Source organism: Castanea sativa, chromosome 1 (assembly GCF_040712315.1).
Source record: "Castanea sativa cultivar Marrone di Chiusa Pesio chromosome 1, ASM4071231v1".
Classification (NCBI taxonomy): Eukaryota; Viridiplantae; Streptophyta; class Magnoliopsida; order Fagales; family Fagaceae; genus Castanea; species Castanea sativa.
Window position 1 is genome coordinate 81,544,910 of NC_134013.1, and position 19,399 is coordinate 81,564,308.

The 19,399-nt window shown below is 33.9% G+C and overlaps 2 protein-coding genes across 2 annotated transcripts; both read right to left on the minus strand.

The window, feature by feature from the left end:
- Positions 1-1,425: 1,425 nt before the first annotated feature.
- Positions 1,426-11,321, minus strand: LOC142615242 (RNA polymerase II C-terminal domain phosphatase-like 4). The gene is made up of 9 exons (XM_075787967.1): positions 11,249-11,321; positions 10,981-11,165; positions 10,582-10,670; positions 8,647-8,762; positions 8,181-8,361; positions 6,717-7,006; positions 2,962-3,147; positions 2,837-2,875; positions 1,426-2,209 (listed from the first exon to the last, which is right to left on the minus strand). The coding sequence occupies exons 2-9, from the start codon at positions 11,163-11,165 to the stop codon at positions 1,868-1,870; spliced, it is 1,428 nt and encodes a 475-aa protein (XP_075644082.1). The 5' UTR covers positions 11,249-11,321; the 3' UTR covers positions 1,426-1,867.
- A 3,371-nt stretch (positions 11,322-14,692) lies between these two features.
- Positions 14,693-19,179, minus strand: LOC142615236 (uncharacterized). The gene is made up of 9 exons (XM_075787956.1): positions 17,769-19,179; positions 17,631-17,684; positions 17,431-17,533; positions 17,233-17,307; positions 16,996-17,140; positions 16,789-16,858; positions 16,092-16,157; positions 15,107-15,229; positions 14,693-15,005 (listed from the first exon to the last, which is right to left on the minus strand). The coding sequence occupies exons 1-9, from the start codon at positions 19,030-19,032 to the stop codon at positions 14,914-14,916; spliced, it is 1,992 nt and encodes a 663-aa protein (XP_075644071.1). The 5' UTR covers positions 19,033-19,179; the 3' UTR covers positions 14,693-14,913.
- Positions 19,180-19,399: the final 220 nt, after the last annotated feature.

Below are 19,399 nucleotides of genomic sequence, written 5' to 3' on the forward strand. Positions count from 1 at the left end.
AATAAATAAAAGAAAAGAATAGAAAAATACTTATAAAACTGAAAAAAAATGACATAAAGTTGCAAAAAAAAGAAAAAACAAAACAAACAAAAGAGTTGTAAAATGAAAAATAAAAAAAGTTGTTAAAACAGTTGGAGTTCAAACCCAGCCAAAGTAAAAGAATGATATGTACGTGTACAACCTACTCTTAAGAGTTATTTGTTTTCTCAAAAGAGTCCAAATATTCTCGTCTTGGATTGGTAACCAGTTATCGTAATTTAGGCAAATTACATTTTGAATCTTATATTTTAAGGGTGATTTCAAATTAAACAATATAATTTTATTAGTTTTAATCCGAAACTCTGCATTTTTTAAATCATATCAATCTAAACCCTTAAAAAAAACCCTGAAATTAAATCAAACCTGAAAATTCTAGGGTTGAATTTGAAATTAACAAACTATAAGGTTTAATTTATAATAATCTTACATTTCAATATTTAATTCGATCGAAACTTTCCAAACTCTAAGGCCCAATTTTAAACCATAGTCAAATGTAAGAATTAAAATATAACTTATCCTTTTAATTTAAAATAGAAGGCGTGTGTGTGTATGTATATAAAATTACCAGTGATACCTTATTTAAGGCTTTTTAAATAATTTATTAAAGCACCCAAAAAAAAAAAAGTGTCCCACACGAGGTCTTACGTTGCTAACTGGGGGGGTGTACAGCCCATAAAGTTATATTTCAATATTTAATTCGATCGAAACTTTCCAAACTCTAAGGCCTAATTTTAAACCATCCTCAAATGTAAGACTTAAAATATAACTTATCCTTTTAATTTAAGTGTGTCCCGAACGAGGCCTTACGCTGCTAACTGGGGGGGGGGGGGGGGGGTACAGCCCATAAAGTGGCCCACGAGACTTTAAGGAATATATTTTGGGCTTTGAAGAAACCCTGGTGCAGTAGCAGAACCAGCTTAGTAAGGCTTTCTTCCTCAAGCTTTTTTTTTTTTTTTCTTATTTTGTTACCGAGCAGAGTTGTGTCACTAATTTTATCCCCATACGACATTTCAAGAGGCAAGTACTTCGCTACGAAAACCACAAGATCACACCAACCTACAATAGATTAAAAAGTAGGGCTTCAAAATTAAGGCCAAGTTATCATTTCAATGTTGTACATATGTATTTTTAGCTTCATGGATATGTAATTGTATCAAGATGCTTCAACTATTAATTGTATCAATTTTATCCCTTAATTTTCAAATTTTAGTCAATTTATCCTCAAAAGTTGACTTGCTAAAGGATAAAATTAACCTCATTTTGAAAGGTGAGACGAATTTGACATAATTAACCTTTTTATTTTGAGATAAGACATAATTAACAATTGAGAGATAAAATTGACAGTTGATAATTGGAGGAATGAAATTAACACAACCAAATATAAAGGGATGAAATTAAAATTAGTCACGTTTTTGGAAGAACCGAGTGTAGTTTGGCCAAAAATTAGTTAAAGAAAACAAATATTACTTCTTAATACAATTGGCATCCAATTGCAAAATAGAACGTAGCTGCTCAACGGTAACATAGAGCCCAGTTACTTCGAACCTCGCTAAAACAGCACCTAGATAGTTTATATACAACAAGAATAGATCAGGATCCAGCATTCACTGTCCCAATTAGTCGACCACTGGTTATTTTTTTTTTAACCTATTAGGTGATTTAAAATCATCAAACCTGCATTCTATGAAGCAAAATACTATTCAAAGTTTTATAACAAAATGGTGAGCCCATGGCCATTCTGGGCACTGGGTAAGTAAGATAGTCGAGGAACTGGTCTACTTTATTGAAGAGTAGCCAAGTACCCAAAGTACTGTATCACTACCGAGCGTTAGCTGTTAGCATTGCTACAAACAGGAGTTATTGGCTCTTCGTTGGGTTTGACAGAAAAGTTCTCTTCAGGTTTCTTTTGCCACATATAATTTGCTGCCTCTATCCACCGTGGAAGGACCAAAAACTTATTATGTTTCACTGCCCATCGAGACTTCTCTGTTCCAACATCATTTGAGACCACGTGCGTCACAGATGAATCAAGCTCTGTAGCACAAGTAGCTCCCAGCTGTTCTGCCATCTTCCATAGATGGTGATTTTCAGCCTGGTATTTGGTGGGAAACACACGGCTGAAAACAATTTTACACCCCTTCAGAATTTCCTTCTTTACGGTTTTCAGCACCTGCAGAAAACAACATACAAAATATCTTTTATTAATACAAATCTTCGTAAAGAAAAAATAAACAGGCAACAATTAACCACAAGGAATGAGGGAATCAACAAACATATATTACTGAAGTCAAAAAAAAAAATTAGAAGGAAAAAAACTGATTCATGATTACAAAGACAAATACATGGTGTCCATTGAAGGCTTATAAAAATCATCAGACTGCCTTATGTAATGTTTTACTGAGAATGGATCTTCACTACTAATCTGAAACAAAAGCAGGATGCATACTTTAGACTAAGTTACATGCAATAGGCCAGAACCCATGCCGAATTAAGTGGAACCACGGCAGAAGAAACAGGGGAGAGAGAGAGATGGTAGTGGCAATTAAGAATTTACAAACATCTAAAACAATAATGAGCCAGATTTAATACCTTAACACCAAAAAAAAAAAAAACATTTATTGTGCAGTTTTTTTTAGTTCCATTGGGTCAAAGTTAAAATCATCCTTGTGACAGGAATGTTAGATCTACACTCATGTAAGGTTCTTGCCACCAAGGACCAGGACTGGACAACAAAAGATCAGACAATCGAAACCAAGCTTAGAATAATAAGCTGGTCATGTTTCAGAAAAAAAATTACCTGCCTCACATCTCTGTCAACAAGATTGTCCTTAAGTTCCTGCAAGAAGGTTCCACTACATAAGAATTTATCACACAACAAATTTAACAACTGATATCAATCGAGAGAAACAAAGAGGGACATACATCAAAGAACATTTTATGGATTTGCTTAAGAACTTCAAGAACAGTTGCAAGTGCTCCATCAGTGTCACTTTCATCACTCTTCAATTCAGAAAGAGATTTACAATTGAAGCCAAATTGACGACAACTTGAAGCAAAAAAAAGGTATCTTTCCATTAATATCAAATTCTCCTTGTGCTTTGTCCATGCCTACAATAATGCAAAACATTTCCATCAAGCTTATGGTAACAGGATGATTGCTGCCTCAAAAACCTATGAGATAAATTGCAAGTTCAAAGGCCATGGAAATGAATCTGAACAAACAACAGGTATAATTATGCACCTTTATCTTAAGCAGGAATAAGTAAACATTATCAACAAGAAAATAATACACATAAAAGAATGAACCACATGCAAGCTGGTACTAAGTTATACTTTCAAATTTCCCTTCAACAGCTTCAGACAGATTTATATGGCTATACAAGGTGCTTCGATGTACACCAGGAGAAACTGCTTGAAACAGCTCCATTTATTTTTATGATTTCTAATTGGAGGCAAGTTTTAACTGTTACTAAGATATAGTTTCAAATTTCCCTTCAACAGCTTCTTTTATTTTTATGATTTCTAATCGGAGGCAAGTTTTAACTGTTATTGAATAAAATAAAATTTGGCTTTAAAAAGAAGTAATAGTGTGTATTTTTCGTTGGGGATTTCCTGGAAAAATTCTTCGTTTTATTAGGCAGGAATTAGCAAATCCAAAATATAAAAATTTGTGTGATTTTCAAAAAATGCCAGACAGCTTGCTGAATTCATGCACAGGATATATTAAATCCATAAAATATTTCACTTGACAAGGATTTCACAACTTTTGGGAAGTTCTTGATTCCAAATCCAACAGGTTTCTTCTGATTACAAAACGTGCAACAACAACATAACTCTGCTATTTTTTTTTTTATACATCAATAGATGGGGGTGGGGACACAAGGAGGTGTCCTGTACTAATTGGTATTATCTTGAAGACATGAGCATCAGTCACATCGACTGAATAGAAAACCACATTCCTGTTCTCTGCTGTTTTATGACAGACAACATGAACAAAAAAAGATGCAAACTACAATGGCACCTTTTCTTTCAAATTCAAACTTTGAGTTCTAGCTCATTCTTTTTGAACTTCGTAGTCTGTATGTTTTTTTAATAATTCAATAATTGGGGGTGGAGGGATTTAAACCCTAGATGTTTCAATTGGAAACACTAGAAGGTACTAACCAATTGAGTTATAAGACCTTGGCGATGTTTGAAATTACAACTTCAAACATCTTCACCAAAAGTAAATGATAGCACAGTAGGCAAACCATGACTGCATAGAGCATTCTTTTCACGACCCAAGTAAGCGCTAGCCGCATCCACGTTATACCTCAAAATAACTAGTCAAGTTATCGTAGCTCAAATAGACCCAACACACACTCCATGTGAGACTCAACACTCACACAATCTAATCCATTTAGGGTACCTCAATGTCCCCACTTAAATAACTAACACCATCATCAGGGCCCAAATTGGGATACAATGATGTTACGAGGTTGACTGCAAATCTGTGTTATACCCCAAAAATGACTAGTCAAATTACAATTAGAATTGCTTACATAGCCCAAGTGACCTAGAACATGCCTGATGTGGGACTCAACACTCATATAATTCAATATCTAATCCATTTGGGGTACCATAGTTCTAATGCAGGCGAAAACCGGGACACAAATTAAATGATACATATCATCTAAAGCTAAGCTCCTGCATCTTGATCTACTCTTAATTTCTCACCAGTTCATGACTAACTGTATCCATTACCCTTTTACACCTAGTTACCCAAGTAAAATGAAGTTGAGTTTAAAGAGACCGCACCCATACAGTGACAAACATCATACGGGTGACTTAGTTGCCTTTTGCTGCAAATAGACGTATTATGGTGCAACACCTCATAGCAATGATGCCACTAAACAATTGTGACCACAAAATCTCTCTGATTCAATTTGAGTGCTCCACAGTGCCAAAATTCTGCATATTGAGGTTGGCTTTCTGAACTTCAGCATTCTCTCCAACCATTGCTCTCAGGACCTCTACAACTAAAACATACAACCTCATTGATGCAAAAGGACCACTATTCAATCCCTTAAAATCCTCTAACAGCTGATTTCTATAATGATGTAGAATTGACTATAAAAAACAACAACAAATCTAGCTCTGGTAGTATAAGTAATGAGGTGCCATGATATATTTTATTGAAATTTCTTAGTAAAGTAAACAATTATTTAATAGGAAAAAGAGTCTTTGTCACCATTATGTAAGGTGCAAGTCTTCCAAATTTGGGCTTTTATGTCTGCAAAGACAAAATTTGTTAAAACTAGAAAAGAACCTTAGCGTATGTTTGGTTGGGGTGCTTTTGGAGGAAGGAAAGGGGGGAGGAGAAATTAGGGAGATTTTTGGTGGGAGGGCTGTTTGGTTGGGAGGGGATTTCAGTGAGGCCCGGCTGTTTTCTAGGCCCACCAAAATCCAGCCCCCCAAATTGGGGAGATGAGAGGGTTTGATGGGAATTTACCCATCTACCCCCTGGTCCTCCCCCACTGTTGGTAGATTGCTTCTTCTTCTTCTTTTTCTCTTTTACTCTTTTAAGTTATATGTTGGGTTTTTACTTTTTTTACTCCAACTGTGGTTTTTTTTTTTTTTTCCTTATAATTATGTAATACGGGCATGAGAGTAAAATTATCCAAATAATATTTTCTATTTGTTCATTTTTCTTTTCAACCAAACAAAAGAGTTTTTCATCCCTCCACTTTTCCACCTCCAACCAAACACACGAGGGAAAATTAAATCTCTTCTATCCCCCACTTTTTCACCTCCAACCAAACTTTGGGATGAAAAAGTGGGGGCATATAAAAGATTTAGCTTCTCCTCATGGGAGTGGAAAAGTGGAGGGATGAAAAATTATTTTGTCTAGTTGAGAAGATAAATGAGATGATAGAAAATGTTGTTTGTATATATATATATATACTCTCATGGCCCTATTATATTTATAAAAAATAAAAATAAAAATAAAAACACATTAAGTTTTTATTAAAAAACTGTGTATGGATGGACACTTCATTGAAAAAGAAAAAACAGATGAACAAAAAAAAAATGAATGAGAAGTATCAGAATAAAAAGACAAAAACGAACCAAACAAAAGGAAGTTAGTCATAAATAAATTTATAAAAAAAAAAAAAAGAGCATTTGTCATAATATATATATATATATATATATATATATATATAAATGAACATTGTGGTGAGGACATTTTCATCCAAAGCAGTTGTTCCCCTTTACTCTCCAATTTCTCCCCGATACAGGGAGATATGTTTTGAGATTATGTTTTGTTGGGACTGGGGAGAAAACTCCTAGCCCCACCAAAATAACCTCCTTTTTCTCCTCTATACCAAACAACCCCAAATACCATTTTCTCCCCACTTTTCTCTCCACCCATTTTCCATCCCTCCAATAATCACCCCTTCCAACTGCAGTGTTAGAGAATGGAACCACTACATGCACTTAATAATGTTGAAATTGCCCTTTTCTGTAATCTGACTCTCTTCCCTACAAATAAGAGGACTCATAATGTTGAAAGGACTTCCACTTTTTGTGGGTAAAACAGTAAGATGAAAAGTATTATCGTATTACAAATACTATCAGATTAAAGTGAAAATAAATTGGGTAAGCAAAGATATTCAGCTGATCACAAATGTACCTACATGTTCTGTATCATCAAGAATCAGAACAGCACTTTCTTGCCCGAGCACAATATCAAGACCCTTTTGATGTTTCTGGGTGCCATCATCACGTGAAATCACTCTAGAACTGAAGTATTCTCTTTGAGGATCAAGCAGCTTAGCCATTTCCAAAGCATAGGCCCGATCACCCATTGTGTAAATGTACATCTCAAACATTTCACTTGCTTCTTTTAAAAATGTGCGGGCAAAGGGCCTTAGCTTCGTCATCATATGCATCAAGTTCAACATGAAAAGGTTGCCTTTTGAGACATCTGTCATTTCATAATTTTTTAATACCATAAGGCCACAAGCACAGCATCACTCAAATGCCCAGTATGTCAAAGAAAAGACAGTGCAACAAAAACCAAAAGAATTAGATAATACTACCTCCACCCCAAATTATAGGTCCTATTTAAAAATCTAACTTTTTAAGGGAACATCATTTAATGCATTTTCTTTTAATTAAAAATGTAAAACTTTCCAAGATTACCCTCATTAATTTAAAATCTATAGAAAGAATGGATTGACTCTTTAAATAAATTAAAGGGTAAGTTAGAATTTTATTTATTGACTTTTCAAAGATAACTACAATTTGAGACATCCCAAAATGAATAGACAACCAATAATTTGGGACAAAGGGAGTAATTATTTTCAAAAAGAATAAATACACATCTTCTGCAGCAGAGCAGGTAGAGTGAAAGCAAAAGCCAACTTGATAATCAATCAAATTGATAAGAGTCTCTATTTAGTTTGCAAGGCCTATAGAAAACGGGGATTCAAACAGTGAGGAAGGCATTATTATTAAATAAATATTCTTTTTAAGTGATAGGTGCTGAATGTTCTATGTTACAACCACATATGACATATCCATGCAACATTAATACCATGATACAAAATTTTCCCCATAACTACCATGGTGATATGAAAAAAGACTGTATTTAAGCTTGCCTTTTTTTTGATAGGTACGTATTTAAGCTTGCCTTAAGCATAACATATAAATCCTGCCAATCTTTCTTTAAAAAATGGGAGGAGAGAGCAAAAGAAGTGCAAAAAGGTGAAAAACAAAAGGCAGTGCTTAAATTCAAGTCCACAAGGGCCGCACCATTCTGCAGGAAAATCTTCCCTCAGCAAATTCCTCAAAACTTCCAGGTGATTCATGGCTATGGTCATTTTACAACATAAAGCAGCATAAGCAATAAACTAAATCCTTTTCATTTCATTGAAAGTTTTACATACCTTCGGTTAGAAATCTGAACTTCCCATTGACAAATTGAAAGCACTCAAATATAGCACAAAAAACTTCATCAACAGATTCAGAACCAAATGATAAAGATTCATGTTGAAGCTCTACAACATGATGATGTTACAAGATACCTAAAAACTATGATATATTAAATGCTAAGTACACTGCCAAAATATAATCAAATATAAAGGTAACAGAAATACCTTGCAGAGAATCTGTTTGGCTCTTTAAATATTCTTCTTCCGATGTCATATCTCTAAGCTCAGTAGAATTAAGCAGCGTATGATCTAAATCAAGAACCAAGTAAAGCTTCTTATGGCGCAATAAATTCTTCATGTCTGTGTTTCTCAATCTGACAATTTCATCATTCTGAAGCCTTAGTCCCTGCAAATAATGTTCAAATTTAAACAAATTACCATTTGAAACTAATAAAGAGAATTACTATTCTTGGATAGGAATGGATTTATAAGTTCAAGGTTTTTTGACATCTCTCCAGTTCTAATTTTAAAATTTATTTCATATTAGGGGATCATTTCTTCATGATTGGAAGTGGATGATGCCTTGACAAATTGAAAATTTTAGAAGTATCATAAATATTAACTTCCACTATGCAGCAAAGATAACCAAAATTTATTCCTCCACCAAATAGTAATCTCAAAGAACTTATACCTTGTGAATGTACCCAAATGTCACACCAGATTCCGCCTGCAACCTTTGCCCACATAGTATACACATTTCTCCAAAAGAACCAGGATGTGTACATTCATCCTTCTTTTTGGATGCCTCTGCAAAAAGATAACATATTACATATAATTCAATTCAGCTGCAATAATGGACATCCAATTTTTCTTTTTTTCAAAAAGAGTTTCTTAATAATACAGAAACTAACACATACAAAGAGAGAGAGAGAGAGAGAGAGAGATAAGAGTAAGTTCTTCCACCAATTTTATATATGAAGTACCAGCCAACTCTATTTCGGTGCAACCAAGATTATAGGGAGAGAGATAAATAAGATTCTCTACCTATGCACAAGACACCAATTGGGATCAGGATCGATAAAAAAATTTCATGCACTGCACTTCCAAACACACACACATAGGCATATTCAAATACATACACACACATGTATGTGTGTATAGTATGTGGATATGTAAATGCTTATTTCGGAAAAAAAATGCCCAAACACCGGCTAAACTTTAAGGTATTGATCATTATACCCCTTGAACTTTTATTTTAGTCAATTTACTCATTGAACTTCACATATATGCCAAATAGATTCTTCTGTCACTCTACCGTTAAATAAACTAACAGTCCACTCAAGTACACGCAAAAGAAAAAAAAATCACCAAAGCAGCCAATTGAGAGGAAGAGAGAAACTAGGTTCGTTTTTTAGAGAGAGAGAGAGATGATATCTTAGCTCACTAGCTGTACTGCCTAAACAAGGACAACCTTGTGGCACCCCTGATAGCAAAAGAACAAATCCAACTCTAGAATCTGATCAGAGAATGAGAACAAAGAAGAAGCTTGGTCGTACCACTCTCTCTCTCATCCTCTCTTTGCCAACTTAGGCAAGCACCGATTTTTCACTTATTTTTGTTGAATTCCTTATTGGTTTAGGCTTTATTCCCTGTTATCTAATATGGGTCTTCATTTTTTCTTTTATCTAAGCTTGTGGGGTTTGTACATACAAAGAAGAAGACATCTGTGGAGTTTCTTTCTCTCTAAAAAGTAAACCCCAACTTTCTCTCCCTCTCAATCAGCTGCCCTGGGTTTTTTTTTTCCTTTCACAGTGAATGGACTGTTAGTTTTAATGGAATTGTGACAAAAGTATCCATTTGGCACATCTTTGAAGTTTATGGAGTAAATTGGCTAAAATAAAAGTTCAAGGGGTGTAATTGCCACTACCTTGTTAGAGTTCAAGAGGCGTCGAGGCATTTTTTCCTGAATATTTGTATTGGTAAGTAACACAATGCATACAACGAATTTTAAACCAACAATCTCACCCTCCACCCATTCTTATGGAAGAAGGAAGTAATATTTGAGCAAGAACTCATTGGCCATCTTTTGAAGAAATTATTTGAATAACAAAAACCAAAACAAAAAAAAACTTCATCATTAGAGTATTTGTTTCTAGTAGGACAACATCAAGCCTTTTTTCTAAAATTAAAGCTCATCATAATTTAGGAATAGCAATTCTAATTAGGCTTTAGAACAGATATAAGCACAAAACTTGATTGAGATTTCAATGTGTAGGCTCCACAAAAGGAGTGCTTTCAAAAATTTTCAAATAACAAAAAAAAAATTTATTAGTTTGGTCTAACAAAAATTACTAAACAAGTAGGGGATCAGGTAGTGATTCCATTCTAAAAAGGGTTCTGCGCTGTTATTTGGGAATTAAAATCCATGTTTTGCAGAAACATATGCAGATAAACTTAGTTGGAGAGAGCAGAATAATTGGGGAATAAGTGTAATCTGTTGTACTGGATTTGTTTGGCTCAACGAAAGCTTACTGATATATCCACCCAAAAAAAAAAAAAAAAAGTATTACTAAATGAACTGTAAGCACCACAATGAGAGGGATACTCTAACTCAGAAAATATTTACCTAATGTTTGTTCTAAGGATGAATGTGAAGTTGACGCTTGAAGTTCCTCTATGTTTTCTAACTCCTCCGCCACTTTGCGCCTTTTTATCCTGCAGGTTAACGCATAGGTTGGAGTTCAAAAAGAACATACATACAATTCTTAAGCTACCAAAGATTACAACTTTTTCAAGAAACAATTCCTAAAGTGTTGTTTTGCATTGGTCAATGAATCACATAGTTGAATCTAATTGTTAATTCAAGCACACAGTTAAACTTGATTAAAAGTAACAATAATGAAAATTCAATGGCTACCATGTAATTGAACTTAATTGGGGAACCTAAATGAAAGAAATTAAAGGAACTGAATTTAAGTTTTACAACCTTAATTTTTGAATCAAAAAGCTTAAAACCTTAACTAACCTTTGGGTATCAAGGTCATTGGGATGTTGGGCTTCCGGGTCATTGTGATTGTCCTTGTCGTTGTCGTCGTCGTCGTCCTCCGGTGAGGACTGGGAAGAAGTGCCGGAATCGAGAGCATCGTCAAGAAACGCTGCGAAGTCGTCGCTGCTGGAAGAGTTCACCGGAGAATCGCTCACAAGACTCATCTGCACACAATTCGTACAAGTTAAAAACCATACCAGAGCTACTGTAAGGCCGAAATGTACTGATATGAATGAATTTTCTTTACCTAAGACAAAGGATCGAGAAGAGAACCAATGTCCTCTTATTTGGTTGGGTTCAGTTTTTATTTTGAACTGAAGCTGTTAATAGTGGGATTGATTTATTGGGAATTCCAGATTTCCAGACCCACCCGGGTTGCCCGAACCGAATCTTGGGCTAATGGCCCAATCCAGATCTTTTCTTTTTTTTCTTTTCTTTTTTTCTATCATTTTACTTTGAACAAAATTAAATTTTGTACAATTAAGTTATCTAGTTTTCAATTTCTCAACAAAAACGTCCCCAATTGGCATATACATTCATTTGGTAATTCTACTGTTTTAGTATTTAAAAAGTTTCGCTAATGATTTAATGCACAAAACATGACAGGTGAAGCTCGTGGTAATATTCGTGAGATTTCTCGTATAGTTATTTCTTTATATAGGAATATTTTTTATCGTTTATTATATTTTATAAAAAAAAATTAAAAATGTTGTAAAAATACTGTACACATTATATTAAAAAAAAAAAAGAAAAAAAGAATCAAAGGTTCAATTCTGAGAATCTCAATCTCCTTTCCTGTACGCTATGGTTTCATCGGTTTACAAACCCGTAAACCGAATAGAAGATTGATACAGCTTTTAGAGAGAGAGAATTCATAAATGTTTTTGACTATTTGCTTCCCATGGAAAGCCCTAGCAACCAAAACCAAGCCTAAGACAAGGATCAAGAACCAATCTCCTCTTTGTGGTTTAGTTTTCATTAAAACTATCACATTAATGAAGTTGTTAATAATAGAATTTATTGGGATTTCCAGACCTGGGCCTGCGTTGCCTAAACCGGCTAAAGCTCCAACATAGGTCTTTTATTTTCTATTCTTCTAAGTTTGACCAAAATTAAATTAGTACTCTAATTTCACTTTCATTCAATTAAGTTATCTAATTTTCAAGTTTATTCAGCCCAAGTTTGTTTCATTCGGCCAAATTCATGCTTTAAACTTTAAAGGAAAGACAAACGGAGGATTGGATTGAATAAAATTGAAATTTAAAGAAGTGAATTGGACGAAAGTGAAGTTAGAAAACTTAATCAAATTTTAGATAAAATTAAGGTGTAATTTATAATTTAGCCTTATATTAATTGTTTAAGCTCATTGAATCAAGTAGGCACTTGATTGTTATGCATTTAAAAAAAAAAAAACTATTTGTTATTAAAATTAGAATCGGATATGAAATTGAAAACTACAATTTCTATTACAATGCCTCAAATAATAATAAAATTATAATTTCAATCTTTGAAAGGAACAAGATCAAAATTCAAGTGTTTATTTTGGTCTAGTTTTTTTTTTTTTTTTTGGGAAGGACATTAGTCAATTACCACTTATTTTGGTCTAGTTAAAACATAAAATTCAAGTATTTATTTTCAACTAATAAAAATTAGAAAGTTAGAATAAAGTTGGGCCCAAGTAATGGGCTAACTACAATCACGCAATGACGTTCACTACTTACGCGATGGGTTAGTCCAAAACGAATTTGTGTTGTTTTTTTCAGTTTTTGTTTATCATTTTCTTTTTTAATATTTTCTCATATGTCAATAGGTAAGTGTTTGATCATCAATAAGCCCATGCCCAAAGGCCGAAGCCCAATGGACCAAAAAAAAAGGGTCACGTATTGTTTTTATGTTTAAAGTTTGAACTTGTCACAAACGTATAGAATCATCTATTATTATTGCTCGAAATGACAAAATCTAATTCAATAAAGAACACTCAAAATTAAATCCTATCCCACTACTTACAACATAATGGGATATGATTTCTTACCTGAATGCATGACTCCTCTCATGAGTATTAAGGTAATTCTTCATCATTTTGTCACTCTAATAAACAAAATCTTTGATTATCTCCATGTTCACCGCCTAAATCGTTGTCTCATGAGCCTTCCTCACGACTTCCATGGAGGGATTCTGCTTTGTTAATACTCAATGTTGGAATGCTACTTGATCAAAAATGCACCTGGATGAACTAGGTCTTTGATTTGGGTTGTAGAATGTAAAGATTTTGATGAATTTTATAGATAAAGATTGGTTTTTTAGGTTGAAATGAAGGACTTTTCTCTAAGAATTTCATGGTCTTTATATAAAAAGTATTGTTGTAGTTTCACCAAACAATGACAAGTTTTTAGCAATCTCAACTTGCATAAAATAAGGATTTATTCAATATATTACCATTAACTAATATATATATATATATATATATATATATATATATAAACACAAGATTAAAATTTAAAAAAAAAAATAAGCACAAGCATAACAAAAATTTAAGCACAGCCATAACACAAGACTTATTAATAAGACCCACCCACCAAAAAACACAAAACAAATCGTATCTAATATCTATAACCAAAAAAAAATGCTGGCTTTAAAATTAAAAAATAAAAACTTGAAGGCCCAAACAAACGTGAAACGTCCAACTAGGAGGCAGGCCCAATCTTTTTATCTTAAGTCTTAAAAAAGAAAATGAAGAGAAAGGCTAAAAGCCAAGCGCCCAAATAATGAAATAAATTATACCTGATACGCAGAAAACTCAAAACCTAGAGCAGAGGCGCAGGGCACTGAGCAGTTGAGAGAGGCGGAGAGCAGAGAATTAGAGAAAGAATGAGAGAGGCAGAGAAAGCTTGTTTGAGATGAGAGAGGCGGAGAGCCGAGAGAAAGAAGTAAAGGGAACGGTAAAACTAAAAATTTTAGGGATTTGAGTTGTTTTATTTGTTTTGATTTGTGATTGTTTTGTGGTTAATCTCTTAACTAGATTTGTAGTTTATCTTGATGATTTTTGGTTTATTTAACCGGATCTACCAAAATTTTTGTTTTTTGGTTAAAAAAATGTGCTGGATATTTTTAATTCATCTTAAATTTTTTTTTTTTTGCCCCTACTTCCCCTTTTTTCCTAAAATTTTGGGGTCTCCCTTCCACTTGAGGCCTTAGCCAATTGCCTAATTGGCCTAGTGGAAGGGCGGGTCCTGCCCCCTGGGTGAGACAGAAATTTGGCAGTGTTTCAATAGGAATGGTAGTTGGATAGGAAGTCAGAGTAGAAAAGTTTTAGTAGGAATGGATGATGCCCTTTGTTTTGTATGGTTCTATTTATAGACAAATATTATGACTGAGAGCTTAGAGGACTTTGTTTTAAAATGCTAAGATGTTATAGTCAATTCTAAGAGGACTTTGTTTTGCTAGAAATATCTACATCATAAGTTGCTTTCATTTTCTCTTTTCTTTTTTCTTCCCCAAACTCAACTGTTCTACAGCATAGGTTACTTTCTTTTGTAATCATCGCTTTTTTTGCTTTTTTTTTTTTTTTTTTTTGGGAATATGTTTGGGAGCTACCTTAAGAAGCACAAATACTTCATTTAAGATGCCTTCTTTTGTAATTATCATTTTTTTTCCTTGGAATATGTATGGGCTAGCATACTAGCAGCACATGTTTCTGAAAACCACTTCTTTTATTTGCGAATTTTTACATTGAAATTTGGATAAAATTTCCTAGAAACTCAATCACAAATAGAGGAATATTAAAAATATAACAACAATATATGTTTTCCTTTTTTTATCATTTTTTTTCTTCTCTTTTTCTGTGAACCGGTTAATGATTTGGCCAAAATGTGACCCTTATGTACTTCTCTATCCAATTGATCATGGTCCTCGTCATTTTTCTTCACTTCCTGCTTCATCTTCCACCCATTCATCTGTAATTGAAGATTGCTGATAGCATCGGAAAGCCACATACAACATGAACACTGCAACACAATTGTTCAACAAAATGTAGCAAACAATGTCAGAACTTGGATAATAGCCATGACAATCCTAAGATTACTGACAATTATGAAGTTGTTCTCACCTTCCCAAATGCGTGCAACAGCTGATGAGAGGTTCAAAATGAGAAAAACAGCGGCAGCGGCCACAGCTTTCTTGTGAGAGCAGGAGTCCCAAATGTCATGGAAACGCCCTAGCCAAAATCTTGCTGCAATTCAATATTAGGACTTCGTTAATTTCTCTATGTTGGAAACCAATTCTTGAAAGTCAATTAATTTAACTTGAATAGGAATTGAATTCATATACAATGCAAGTTCACTTGTAATAAACGTACAAAAAATAATTAGAATTAACAATTTTCGCCATTATGCTCCTAATTAAATGGCAAAGAGACTAAAGAGATTATGCCCATGGATAGGTTTCTCAATGCAAAACACAAAGTAACCACTTTCCTTTACTAATTAGTTGTTATAGCAAAAAAGTAAAACTAATTTTCAGAACACAAGATGAACTGACTAATTTTAAAAGACAAGCACATCACCTTATATTCAAATTCCACAAAGGATACATGAAAACTATGTTTTTCGCACAAACCATTAAACAAAGATTCGATAAACATTAAGCCATTAAGGAACGTGGAGTTTTGAAAAACGATGGAGGCATAGTAAAATTGAAATAATGACTCCACAAAAATAATAAATTTCACAATTTATTAAGCTAGTTGATTGTAATTAATGCAATATTATTTTCATTAGAATCATCATTAAAATTATTTTTATTGCATATCAATCATACCCCGTCACAAAATTTATGTGCAAATTGACTTATTGCCATGGTTTTAGTATTAAGTTATGGGTCATTGGGTCCTACATCATAGTCAAGCCCATACAAAGTTGTTTGCTCATCCATGTGACGTGATGTACATTATTTACATTCCACACTGGTAGAGAAAAACAGGGTATTGACCAGATTATAATCACAATAAAAGGTAGAAAATATAGCTCGATGAGTTATGGATCAGACTTTTGGAACAGAATTTGATAAAAGGGCTAATAAATTGAGGAATTTACCAATTGCAGTTAACTGTGCAGAGTACAATGAGCAGAGTTTTGGTACTGTGAAAACTCCCAAAAAACCTGAGGCAGTGAACAGAGCAGTGCGTCAGTAAAAACTAAAAAGTGCAAACACATATGCTTTCGGCAACAAAAAAAAAAAAAAAAAAAAAACAGATTTATATGCCGACACTCCTTTTTTTTAAATTTATTTATTGGATTTTACCGACACTATTTTATTTTCAACACAATCTGTCAATCTGATGTTAAAATAAATTTAAAAACTCCCCAACTAAGAAAAAACTGTACTATACTTTTTTAAAAAAAATAAATTATTAAATTTAGTGAAATGTAACATCAAAATTTCTTATAATTCCTATAAAGTTTTATTTTAAATTTCTTATAATTATTTTTTAAAAAAATTACAATTCTACTGATAAAATAATTCTCAACCACCACACATTTTTAGTACGATGGTCACTCTATAAGTATAAATGCTGATAGAGTATGAGAGTAAAGATCAGAATTCAAGTCTCCAAGAGACTCACACATGTACACTTAAATTAAATTAGAGTAGTATTATCTCTTGCGTAACAAAAAAAATACTCCTAAGGCATATCTATTCACTTTAACAACTTTCTCAAAAAGGAAAAAAAAAAGTCACTTTAACAAATTGTGAAATAAATATTAAAATAATAATAAAAACGAAACCTACCCAATTTAACCACAGTCCAAATGGTTATGCAGCTGCCACACCTCGCCAAAACAAAGAGCAGTACTGCCAGCTGCCATTATCATAAGCAATTTCACAATTTGTCATCTTCTTCATATTCACAAAAAGAAAGAGGAAAAAAAAAAATCCTTTTTTATAGCTTCATTAATGACCAAAGAAAAAAAAATTTAGTGAAAAAAAGAATATTACCTTCATTGTAGTAGCAGGATCTCCAGAAAAAAGGGCTCTGAGTTTTAACAGCAACTCATTCACGTATGGAAGAACCAATCTTAGTAACCATATTGCTTCTTCTTCCCCTAGCACATAGTTTGAATCATTTATATCCATAGCTCCCCTAAATTCATTCAGAAAAATAAAAAGGAGTCAGAAATAGACCAAATTGATAAAATCTTTGTTTGTTAATTGAGAAATGTTTGAGGGAATTACCTGAAGATGAGGGATCTATAGATGAAAATGGCAGCAAGATAAACAAGACCCAGATAGGAAATCACAGATACAAAGCTGAAGACACAATAATTAAACAGGTTTTAGTTCTGGGCTCTGCTCTGAAACAGAGGATTTTATAGCAAACACAGAGGATACATATAAACTAAAATCAATTTTCTTTGTTCTGTATTTTCTAACCTGAGATTAACGTCTTTTGTATAGGAAGACGAGAGTATCATAAATGATCCAATTAGCACTACAAGGGCCGATCTTGGAACTTCTTTCCACATTACCAAATCCACTGAAAAGTTTAACATAGACAAATTGAGTTCCAAAATTGAAAGATTTTTACTAGAGAATATTTACCATTGTGCTTAATTCTAAAAATCAAAACTTACCAAAACTCTGTAATTTGCTGTGGGATTCTGGAAAAGTTTGAAATTCATATGAACCTAGATCATAAAAGTATAAAACCCGTCAAAGATAAACAAAATTCAGTGTGAACAATCAAATGCAGATAAATTAAAGACACTTACTTGAAGTGGGTTTTGAGACATTTTGGTTTCTTGGACTTGGTTTTGAGAGATTCTGGTATCTTGGAGTAGGTTTTGAGTGATTCTGGTTTCTTGAAATAGGTTTCGATAGACTTTGGTATGTAGTACAAAGTTTCTCAAGTGGAGGAGTCTGTTTCACACTGACCGTAGGTTGTCTATTAACTTGATGAAGCTTTTTCTCTTCATTGACATTGACAATCTTCTTTGGTTCTGGATGAGGCTGTTTCACACTGATTATAGGCTGTCTATTAACTTGATGAAGCTTTTTCTCTTCATTGACACTGACAATCTTCTTAGGTTCTTCTGGAACATTAATTTTCTTAACATCAATTTCAATTTCCGCAACCAATTCTTCTTCATCGGCATCATCAACATCATCATCTTCATCTTCTCCGTCAACAAAATCAAGACCATCATCATCCCCCTCTGCATTGTTCACCACTTCCACTTTTGGAATTGGAGCATAATTCACCACACTCCTGTCTGTTATAACCTTTTCTTCACAAACACCAAACTCCTTGCAAGTTTCATCAGATCTAGCTTCAGCTTCAGCCTCAGCCTCAGCCTCAGCTTCAGCCTCTACAGTAACATCAACTGGGCTTTTCTCAGTTTCTGCAACAGACCCTTCATCAATTCCCTTCCCTGACTCCTCCACAACTTCACTCACCTCCGACTTTACCTTCCTCAACTCACTTGAGCTTGTACAATTCTCAACTCCATTACCACTAACCAATTCCGATTTCACCTTCCTCAAAGGCCCAGACTTTTTCTCAGTTCCCTCGCCAGATTCACCAACTTTAACCCCCTTGACTAGTGATTGCTCAGATCTTGGCTTCCTCATCTGAATTGGGCTCTTCTCACCAAGTTCCTTGCTTGACTCAGATCTCAACTTCCTAACACTCTGAACTGGGCTCTTCTTCATTCCCTGATCAGCAGAAACACTGAGTTCCTCAGATTTTCTTTTACTAACCTGAATTGGGCTTTTATCAAACCCCTCAAAGCTGCTCTCTGATTTCCAAGTCTTCCTCTTTCCACTACTGGCTACAACACCACCATTTTGATTTTGACTTCTCTTTGGCTTTGTAATTGTCGCACTACTAGCAGTGGGAGTAGAGGCCCCACTTTCTTCATCAGCAGGGCTTTCTTCTCCATTGAACACCTTAATCCCACCTTTCACTTCATCTATCTTCATTCTGCTTTCCCACACAGACCCGGGCACCACACTTCTTCTCCTACCCACGTCCATTTCTTTGATTGCTTGCTTTGTACTCTCGCTTTTAACGATTACTGGTGCTGTGGGGCGGAGCTGTTTGGAAATCTAGAATACGCAAATACGTAGTATTATGGTATTACTTACTTTTCTAAGTTCTGAGATGGAAGCCATTTTTACAATGTAAATATTGTAGGAACCGTGACTGACTGTTAACTACACTGAAAAGTGAAACTTCATCACTTTTAATTAATTAATTAATTAATTAATGGACTTTACTCATGTGTGCCATAAGGGGCACACAATAATAAACTTTTCCAAAAATAAATTGGTGAATGTGTGCCCTTACACATTAACCAGAACTTTAATTAATTAGCACATAATTGAGGATCGGTCTGCACAT

What these genes read in the sequence shown, in the direction of transcription:
- LOC142615242 (XM_075787967.1), bottom strand. Translation starts at nt 11,165, where the DNA reads ATGAGTCTTGTGAGCGATTCTCCGGTGAACTCTTCCAGCAGCGACGAC. An exon ending in ATCCTTAGAACAAACATTAG is followed by an intron (nt 8,763 to 10,581) that starts GTAAATATTTTC and finishes ATCTTTTTGCAG; the next exon opens with AGGCATCCAAAAAGAAGGAT. An exon ending in CCAAACAGATTCTCTGCAAG is followed by an intron (nt 7,007 to 8,180) that starts GTATTTCTGTTA and finishes ATGAAATGACAG; the next exon opens with ATGTCTCAAAAGGCAACCTT.
- LOC142615236 (XM_075787956.1), bottom strand. Translation starts at nt 19,032, where the DNA reads ATGGACGTGGGTAGGAGAAGAAGTGTGGTGCCCGGGTCTGTGTGGGAA. An exon ending in ACAAAAGACGTTAATCTCAG is followed by an intron (nt 17,308 to 17,430) that starts GTTAGAAAATAC and finishes TTGTGTCTTCAG; the next exon opens with CTTTGTATCTGTGATTTCCT. An exon ending in ATCCTGCTACTACAATGAAG is followed by an intron (nt 16,859 to 16,995) that starts GTAATATTCTTT and finishes TGATAATGGCAG; the next exon opens with CTGGCAGTACTGCTCTTTGT.